This window comes from Lagopus muta, chromosome 7 (genome assembly GCF_023343835.1).
Source record: "Lagopus muta isolate bLagMut1 chromosome 7, bLagMut1 primary, whole genome shotgun sequence".
Classification (NCBI taxonomy): domain Eukaryota; kingdom Metazoa; phylum Chordata; class Aves; order Galliformes; family Phasianidae; genus Lagopus; species Lagopus muta.
The window spans coordinates 49,609,576-49,620,130 of record NC_064439.1 but is presented as its reverse complement, the minus strand read 5'-3'; the positions used below and the strand labels follow the sequence as shown (position 1 = coordinate 49,620,130).

The following is a 10,555-nucleotide window of genomic DNA, read 5'->3' as shown; positions in this document are numbered from 1 at the left end:
GTTTTGCAGGTATTTGTATTTAAGCTATGTTTTATTCACAGCGAAAGGCATTTTGGATGGCATCTAGTGTAAGAGATAAATATCAGTACCTACTCACAGAACCAGACTAAAAACTTGGGCAAGTTCTGGCATATGACATTTGGCGTGCAATTTTGTGTGGATCAATTAATTAAAGAGCACTCAGGGCCCTCTTGAATAAAATTACAAAGTGGAATTCAATCATCGTTTATCTCTCAATCACTCTTAGAAGAAGTTCATTTCATAACTGAAGAACTGGATCAGTTCCAGCTTTTTTCTGTTAACATGTTGAGTTTGTCATGATGGTGCAATGTAATATGAAGACGTACCAGTAATTGGTATTAGCAGGTAACAGAAGACTTTTTCAGTGGTCACTTTACCTGTGCTTTACAATGGAGACGAAAAGTTCACGACTGATGATTCTGCTCAGAATCAATTAGATCAACCAGTAGTTTGTACATGGCTGATTTTCCACTGAAGTAACTGTGCAAGCCAGCTTTCTGCAAAGGGAGAGTCTAATACAAGAATTACTACATTTCTGCTTCTTCTCACTAACATAATATCTTTCTGGGGACAAACACTTAGGCAATTACTGTAATTACGATAAGAACTCCATTTCCCATATGATATACAGAAAATGAGTAGCCACATAGGGCCATATAATTATATTTAACCCTCCTTCCCCCAAAAAAACCTTTCACTTGGACAGTATGAAATTGTTTATTTGATACATCGGTGTTAAAATCACACAAACACACATGGAAGTAAATTAAGAATTAAATTATGTCTTTTCTTTGAGTCCCATTAGGGGAGCTGAAGGGAGCAAAGAGAGGACAAAGCTATGTGAGCTCAGTGTGAAGGAATGTAGCTAATGTTCCTTATCTGACCTCATGCTGAGCCACAACACCAGCGCGGAGCAGTTCTTCTATGGCATCATCTTCATACCTAAGCATGCCCTTCAGTATCTCCACTGTATGCTGTCCAAGAAGTGGACATGGTTTGGGATGTGACACAACAAATTCACTGTATCTTACAGCTGGCCCTGTTAAAAAAACAACAGCGACAAACAAACAGATAGGAAAGAAATTATTTTCAACATTTACTGCCCGTATTAATATTGAAGTGATTACGTTAGTTTAAAGAAAAGTAATTTTCAAAGCAGTCTTAACACAGTGTGTATTAGTTTCAGCTGGGGTGGATTTTTCTTCAGAGTGTGTGGTATGATGCTGTGTTTTTGGTTCTAAGAGAAAAGTAATGTTGGTAACACACTGATGTTTATAGTTGCTGCTAAGCAGTTCTGTACAGAGCCAAGACCATTCTCAGCGAAGGGGCCAAGGAGCTGAGAGGGAACAGAATCAGGACAGCTGACTTAAACTGGCCGAAAGGATATTCTATACCATATGTCATTGTGTGGAAGGAGTTTTGAAGGGTGTGGGAGTTCATCTGGCTCTTGCATTGCTTGGGGTCTAACTGGGCATTGGTGAGGGGGAGGTGAGCACTTGCTTGTGCATCAGTTGTTATGTACATTCCTATACATACATATATAGTTAGAACTTTATCCTTTTCCTTTTATCTATCACAGTAAATAGTTTTATCTCAACCCACAAGTTCTACTTTTTTTTTTTCTTTTCTTCCTGATTCTCTCCCCCATTCCACTGGGCAGGAGGTTCCTAGTAAATGAATGTGATGCTTAGCCACCTGCTGGGTTAAACCACAAGACAGTGCTTACTTACCACAGAAAAGTTATATTCTGGAATTAAAGACTAAACAAATTCCCGTCAACAGTAATGCAGCAGTAAGCCAGATTTGCTGAATATTTGTCCAACGTTAAAGTTTTTCCAGCAGTATGTGTTTCAGGTGTTCTCAGACTAATATTACATCCCAGGTCTACCACTCTGCTAGCCTAACAACACAGACATTGCTAAATCCACACAGTGGGATGTGCTCCAGAAATACTGTTCACAACAGGAGGCAGGACAAATATTAGAATCCAAGAAAAAGTCATGTAAAGGCACTGTTACTGGTTTTCCAGTAGCACATGTGCAGCACCATCTCCAGCAAGAGACAATTCAAGCACCTCTGCAGCATTCATCATTACCCTGCAGTGATGAAGGACTGGCACCATGCTCAGAAACAGTATTCCTCACCTTGTTTTATATTTTCAAGAAAAAGCAAACATGGCAGCAGCATGAAACTGAACATAGCATATGAAACTTAACAATGGTTTCTTTACTTTGGGCAAGAATAACTTCAAAGGTGGAAACCTCTTAGGGAAGCTGGCAATGATGCAAAAAAATTTTGTGTCTCCTTCAGGTATTCTGATCTTAGTTTTTAGCAATCCTCTGCAGTGAATTGAAGAAGGATTTCAATACAGTTCTTTGCAGACAAGTAGTTATATTATTACTGTCAGTCTCAGAAGAAGGAAGAGGTCACACATTTACTCTGAGATCTAAAAGACTGTTTTATAGAGAAACAGAGGATAAAAATCTCCAGAATTGTCAGTAAAAACTTTTTCTTTAATAAATAATTCAACAACTTTTGATGCTTTTGACAACAGCCAGAAAAATTCCTCTATTCATACTTACAGCCTTTATTGTACACTCATAAGGATTTTACAGAAAAAGCCACATGTAGTTACACCTTCCCTGATATCACTACAGCTTTACTTGGAAATGCAATAAAATATATAGACAGAACAGTTTGGCTTAGTTCTGAAGGAATAACAGGACATCAGCTTGCAAGGGAAACAAACCACAAGAAGTCATCCTATAAGAGGATGAGTAAGGAAGTTGACTACTTGAGCTACTGTTTATTTGAGCAGAACTGCTGAATAAGGTCACATGGCGTGCCAAATTATGCTGTTTTTGCAACAGCCTTCCCTAAGCAGATCACTTGTAATCAAATGTTTAACAAAATATTCACAGCTATTCGTTTCAAAGTGAGAATGGTGTGAGAAGGGATATTTAGGAAAACATTTTTTCAAGCTGATTGGGTATGATCCTAATGAATGTGCTCCTAGCAGAGGTGAGGTACAGTTCCTGTGCTTCAAAAGGAAAGGAGGGAACTGGGGAATTACAGATCAAATCATTAAACTTCAAGTGACATTAAATAATGTAGAAAAGAATCACACTGAAAGTATTCAGGATGTGTCTATTAAGAACACATAACTTTCATTCATCCTCTTCTATGTCTGCCAGAAGAAACACTGAGGGTGAGATACATCCCACCTAATTTCACATGCTGATAATCTAGAGAGTTTTAGTTGCTTAGGTTCCCTTTTCAGTAATTGCAGACAGGAAGATGCACATTCTAAATTCACTAAAGAAACATGGTCTAGGTAAATCCAAAGCCAGGTACAATTCTGAGTGGGAAATCATGTTCAGAGAACAGCTACTGGGAGCCTTCTAAAACAGGAGAATGCTTCAAGTGAGCTCCACAGGAATCCATTGAGAATGAAGCACTGATCAGTATTTTTCAGTGGGTCAGTTGATGGAACTCACATTGTACCTGCTCAGGTTTCAGAGGAGTTCAAGTTAGAACTGATTGTGAAATAGCTTTCACAATGACCAGGCTACACCAGAGAAATGGTCTGATAAAACAGGAGGGGAAGGAGGTACATCTAATTACATAAATACAGGGCAGGGGACAATCAGCAAGGTAGAAAAAGCTAGGGGTCACTCTAGATCACAAAGTGAATATGAGTCAACATCATTTTGTTGCAAAAATATTATATATATTATAGTTATAGCATCATGTGGGGATGTACGAAAAAGAGAGAAGCCTGTAGGACACGTGAAATAATCCTTTTGCTCTAGTTAGGGATGGCAGGTCACAGCTGGAATGGTGACTAGTGGGGGCCCTCCACTGCATAGCCATAAACCCCAAGAGTTTCTTGCAGAACAGCAACCACAATGATCAGCAAAGGCGTGAATGACTAAACAAAGCAAAGGCCAGTAAAAAATATTGTCTTCTGAACTGCCTTCAAAAATTCTGTGACCCTTCTGCAACATGAATGTAAACCCTTCCTCATATTCATGATGAAAGAGAAATTAACTGACTTAAACTGCAAAAGTAAGAGCAAAGTTAGGTACTAGAAAATAAACTTTAGTCATGGGAGGGACAGTGAAATGCTGAAAGAGGTCTCATAAGGAGTTTACAGATTTCCTATCAATCAAGCTTTTAGGAATTACTATGTTGTTATAGCAGAATCTACGGCCAGTCCTTGAGACTTCTTGATCTCTCTACCCTTCTTTCACACACTAACATTTGTGAGAGCTAAATCGGGGGTAATTTTTCTATTAACTTATCTCCCTAATTCAACTCAGTTTGAACATAATTCAATTTTCAGAGGAAATCCCATGTGAGAGATCAATACCTAGGCAATAGGCAATACTATTAGGCAATTCCTATAAAAACTAAAAACAAATTAGAAATAATCTTATTTCTGGCATGTGTAGCTGAGAATATACGCTTCTTTATACAAAGAAATCATCAGACTCCCACAGGAACTTATCAGTATTTGTACATGGTTTCCACTTGATTGTGCAAATTTTTGCTAGTGTAAAAATTTCCTGTCTTAAATCCCAGGAGTTTTTGCATGATAGCAGAAGACATTGAATAAACTTCTAATGAGAGGAAAACAAAATTGATATTAAGTGTACAAGAGGCATAAAATGCTTCACACTTCCCAAAGAAATTAGTCTTACAAAGTAGAACACGCTAGAAAACTGCACAGCAATTATAAAAAACAGTGTCTTTTTTGAGCTTTCATTGTTTGACGCATCATTCATCACGCTACTTTTCACTTTGATAGAGTTATAAAGTTATCTACATTCATTCAAAGGAGCTAGTTGCTAATGATCCATCATTAACGATTCTCTGTTCTTTCCTTGTGTAACTTCTCCTTGGCTTCTGTGTCAATTAGGAGGGTGCAAAGCTTGCCAGTCAGGCTTCAGCAATCCCACGCTCCTACCGAACAACGCTCCCAGAGAGCAACCAGCAGAATGCTATGCAAATGCTAATTAAACACAACTGCCTTATGAGGAAACCATCCCTTCAGGCAGAGGGAGGTGAACTGCTTTAATTAAGGTCAGAAGCATTTGCATGTGGGTGAGTTACAGGGAGCTCTGCAGATGAAAGCAAGCCTTTGCTGGGATAGAAGCAAAGTTACTGGCTGGAAGAGGTCACCTGTTGGTCCCATCCTGCTGTAAGCAGGACACTGCTCTCAATTGAGCCATCTAGTTAAAGGGACAGCTATGGTCACTTGAAGAAAACAGGGAAGGAATGAGTAGCTTTGATTTACCTTTGTCTCATTAAATTAAAAAGGGTTTCTTGCTTTTTGCTTTTATTATTGCCAGTAAAGGAAAGAGCTTTCACCACATTTAAATTCTAGGCTGACATTCTTCTTATTATTACTACTTTGACTTTGGCACATTGCTAAAATACATGCTGTGCACAACATGCAATGCTCAAAGATAGTAGTGCTACAAGAAATCAAAATTTTTATCAGTGTTGACTGTGTTGACAGCTGTACCTTGATGGCCATCTTGAACATTTCCCAGAAATTGAACTCAACACTATCACAATAAATTCTATTTCTTTGGTGCCTATCTGTTACAGCATTGCTAGGCACTGAGCAGAGCTATTAAGTTGGGACATAATAAACACATTAAAGCAGAAGATAAAATGAAATAAAAGCACTTAAACTAGACCATGCTAAGGTTCACTCCATAGGAATGAAATATCTTTGAACATTTAAGCAGGTGAAGTACACGATGTACATTGGAACGTGTCACTCTGCATTTCTGAGATTCAGAGCTGCAGAATCAAGGTCAATTTTATTATACAAGCAGTAGAAACTGAAGTTGAACTAGAATGACGTTAAAAGAACAAAGAACAGCATATAAAATGAATAAAGATAATAAACTTTTTCCTGACAAATAGCAATCCTGTAGTACTGTGAGCCAGTCACCAGATAACACTTTCCCCACAGCACAGCTTAAAGCATATTGAAATAATCTAACTCTTAAGTTATGCAGAGGGAATTAGATCCGAGGATAGCCAAGCTCAGGGAAAAGGCATGATTACTGTTATAATTCAAGTGGGACAAAGAAAAAGAAAGGGGAAGTTTGAACTAAGGTATGCGTATCTATTCTTGCAACACATATTCTACATTTGAAAAAAGAGAGCAACAAGAAATTCAACACCCCTGGTTAACTAGCTCTACCTCAGCTCACAGATTAGTCTATATACATGCATGCATCACACAAACCAAGAACTTGTACCTCACCCAGCACGGTGTTGCTACGTAAGAGTTTTGGAATTCCAATGAAATATCATCAACAATCAAAAGATGGCCTGGAACCAACACATTTGCACCCAGATCCCATATACACTACAGTTCAAGTATATGGGGCGTTCAATCAGCTAGCTGTGAAACCAACCACTGTAAGGGCAGGATCAGCAGAAAATGAGAAGTAACTTTTAAGGTACTGAAAAGAAAAACAATACAAAATACGTCAGAGAAATGGGCTTCATGGCTTACATGAAAGACACTCAGGAGTTAGAAGTGATGTGTTCAGGGATGTGTTACCAAAAGTAGATGTGAGAGAATACATTTTGAACGTTGGTTCTCTTTCCTGTTGTTCCAGCCTTGACTTCTGTTAATCTACCACTCAGCTGAGATGTGCATGTGATGCCTGAGCATGCAGTACAGGGCAGCCTGGCCATGATGCCTTACTGAGTTTCTGCTCCTTAGTAAAACACAGTGTAAAAAAGTACTGCAATTGGTTTCTTGCTACAGAAGCTTGAGATCTTGGGAGACTTCTTGGATACATTTTTTTTTAATCTCTGGAAAAAAATCTTTTCCTTTTACATTACATTAGAGCTTTTAAGGACAACTCATAATAGAACTGGAAAAAAAATTAAGGGGATAATATTCAGACTCACTCCTTCCTTTACTGCAGGTTCCACTTCCTCCTCTACATAAGATACAGCCACACAAAGTATTCAACTGGCACCCAGCACAGCTGAGAGAGTAGAAAACTTTGGCAGGATGCATAGGAATGGATGGACAAACATTTTCAAATGGTAAAAAAAAAGTACATCCTGTGTTAGGTGCCATACAAACACAGATATAAATAAATCAATAAACATTAGTAAACAATCTGCAGTGCAGTAAAAGTAGACAGGAAGGTAGAATAGGGCCTGTATGTAATGTGACAGTACTTGTAGGAGAGGAATGTGCTAGTAAGATCCCACAGTCTCGTGCCCTATTGAAGGAGGAAGACGACCCACCTTTTTGTAGGAGCAACACAAGAGTTGGTGTGAGGTTGGTGGCTACAGAAACACCTGAGTATGGTCAAGAGGATATTAGGGCTACTGCCACTCAAAAGGAGGCCCAGATCAGGTGCCTTTACACTAACGCATGGAGCATGAGTAATAAACAAGAGGAGCTGGAGGCCACTGTGAGGTCAGAAAGCTACGATATAGTCGCCATCAGGTGAAACGTGGTAGAATGACCTGCTGAGCTGGAGTGCTGTGATGGATGGCTACTGACTTTTCCAAAGAGATAGGCAAGGCAGGAAGGGTGGTGATGTAGCCCTCTATGATAAGAAAGAATGGGAATGTATGGAAACTAATGATGATGATGATAGGGTTGAGAGATTATGGGTCAGAATAAAAGCGAAGGCCAATAAAATTGACATTGTCATGGGAGTTTGTTACAGGCCACCCAACCAGGATGAAGAGGTGGACAAGACACATTACAGACAGTTGGGTGATGTCCCAAGGTCTCTCCCCCTTGTTCTCATGGGGGACTTCAACTTCCCAGACATCTGCTGGATTTATAAGCCAGCAGAAAGGGAACAGTCCCGGAGGTTCCTAGAGTGTGTGGGAGATAACTTCCTGACACAGCTAGTGGAGCCAACAAGAGGAAGCAAAATCCTGGACCTGCTATTTGTTAACAGAGAAGGTCTTGTGGGGGATGTGAAGGTTGGAGGCTGTCTGGGGCACAGTGAGCATGAGACACTAGATTTCTCAATCCTTGTTGAACCATGGAGGGGAGTCAGCAGAACTGCCACCTTGGACTTCCAGAGGGCAGACCTTAGCCTCTTTGGGCCATGGTGGAAACAGTCCCTCAGGAGGTAGTTTTGGAGAGTGTGGGAGCCCAGGATGACTGGGAGTGCTTTAAGGATGTTATTTTAAAGGTGTAGGAGCTGACAATCCCCAAGTCACGGAAGATGAGCCAACAGGCGAGGAGGCTGTACTGGCTGAACAGAGACCTTTGGCTGGAATTCAAGAGCAGAAGGAAAGCTTACGGTCTCTGGAAGAATGGGCAAGCGACTTATAATGATTACAGGTATGTAGTGAAGCTGTGCAGGGAGAAAATTAGAAAAGCCAAAGCCCAATTAGAACTCAACTTGGACACTAACATAAAGGAAAACAATAAATACTGCTATGAATACATCAACAGCAAGAGGAGGGCTAGTGAGAATCTCTAGCCCTTGTTGGATGCTGAGAACAACATGCTGACCAAGGATCAGGATAAGGCTGAGCTACTTAATCCCTTCTTTGCCTCATTCTTTAATAGTAAGACTAATTGCTCCCTGGGCGCACAGCCCACTGCACTGGTAGGTAGGGATGGGGAACTGAATAGGCCCTGCATAATCCACCATGAGATGGTTTTGGATCTGCTCTGAAAGCTGGATGCTCACAAGTCCATGGATTACGCCAGATGGATTGCACCCTGGTGTGCTGAGGGACGTGGCAGATGTGGTTGCCAAGCCACTCTCCATCATCCTTCGGCAGTCCTGGCTAACCAGAAATGTCCTGGTGGATGGGAGACTGGCAAATGTGACACCCATCTTCAAAAAGGGCCAGAAAGATAATCCTACAGACCTATCAGTCTCACCTTGGTGCCGGGGAAGGTTATGGAATGGATAATCTGGGGAGCCATCATAGACCAGTACAAGGTGAACCAGGGGATCAGGCCCAGTCAGCATGGGTTTACCAATGGTAGATCCTGTTTGACAAACCTGGTTTCATTCTATGACAAGGTGACCTGCTTAGTGGATGAAGGCAAGGCTGTCAATGTGGTCTAGCTGGACTTCAGTAAAGCCTTTGACACTGTCCCCCCTCAACATCCTTGTGGAGAAGCTGGCTGCCCACGGTTTGGATGGGCGTACGCTCTGCTGGGTGAAACACTGGATGGATGGATGGATGGATGGATGGATGGATGGATGGATGGATGGATGGATGGATGGATGGGTGGCCAGGCCCAGACAGCTGTGGTCAGTGGAGTTAAATCCAGTTGGCAGCCAGTCATGAATGGAGTCCCCCAAGGGCTTGGTACTGGAATTGCTTCTATTTAACATCTTTATTAATGATCTTGACAGGGGGGTGAGGATTGAGTGCACCCTCAGTAAGTTTGCAGACAACACCAAGCTGGGAGGGAGTGCTGATTTGCCGGAGGGGAGAAAGGCACTGCAGAGGAACCTGGATAGACTGCATCGATGGGCCAAGGTTAACTAAGGGTTTCAATAGGGCCAAGTGTCGGGTCCTGCATTTTGGTCACAACAACCCCAGGCAACCCTGCAGGCTTGGGGAGGAATGGCTGGAAAGCTGCCTGATGGAAAGGGACCTCGGTGTAGTGATGGACAGTTGGCTGAACATGAGCCAGCAGTGTGCCCACGTGGCCAAGAAGGCCAATGGCATCCTGGCTTGGATCAGGAGTGCTGTGGTGAGCAGGACCAGGGAAGTCATCCTGCCCTGCACTCGGCACTGGTGAGGCCTCACCTCGAGTGCTGTGTTCAGTTTTGGGCACCTCAATGCAATAAGGACATGGAGGTGCTGGAGCAGGTGCAAAGAAGGACAGCAAGGCTGGGGAAGGGCTTGGAGAATATGGCCTGTGAGGAGAGACTGAAGGAACTGGGGCTGTTCAGTCTGGGGAAGAGGAGGCTGAGGGGAGACCTTACTGCTCTCTTCAAATATCTGAAAGGTGCTCACAGCGAGAGTGGAGTTGGCCTTTTCTCACTGGTCACAGGACGAAGGGAAATGGCCTCAAGTTGCACCAGGGTAAGTTTAGGTTGGATATCAGGAAAAACTTCTTTACAGAAAGGGCTGTTAAGCACTGGAAGAGGCTCCCCAGAGAGGTGGTTGAGTCACCATCCCTGGATGTGTTTAAGAACTGCTTGGATGTGGTGCTCAGGGACGTGATTTAGCAGAGGGTTGTTAGAGTAGCATGGTTAGGTTGTGATTTGACTCGATGATCTTTAAGGTCTTTTTCAACCTGAGCAATTCTATGATTCTATGCCTCTATGATCTACAAGCCATCTGTTTACCTTTCCTCATTTGGCAAATGCTGACAGCCATAGGAGAGCTATGAGGATTATCCAATGCCACAACAGTGAAGAATTTAAGAACTGAACTGTTGTGAGGTGATGGAACTGACAGAGCACAAAAATGAATGAATAAAGAAATAAATAAATAGCTTACTTCTGATAATCATAGACAGGTGTCTAAAAATCAGATCACTTTA

The 10,555-nt window shown here is 41.7% G+C and overlaps 1 protein-coding gene across 2 annotated transcripts in view; it reads right to left on the bottom strand.

The window, feature by feature from the left end:
• Window positions 1-724: 724 nt before the first annotated feature.
• SUGCT (succinyl-CoA:glutarate-CoA transferase) overlaps window positions 725-10,555 on the bottom strand; it is a 328,914-nt gene continuing 319,083 nt past the window's right edge. For both annotated transcript variants that reach the window (XM_048951255.1, XM_048951256.1), the window contains exon 14: window positions 725-1,060. In XM_048951255.1, the coding sequence (XP_048807212.1) occupies window positions 897-1,060 (164 nt within the window). In that variant the 3' untranslated portion in view covers window positions 725-896. The remainder of the gene's footprint in view (window positions 1,061-10,555) is intronic.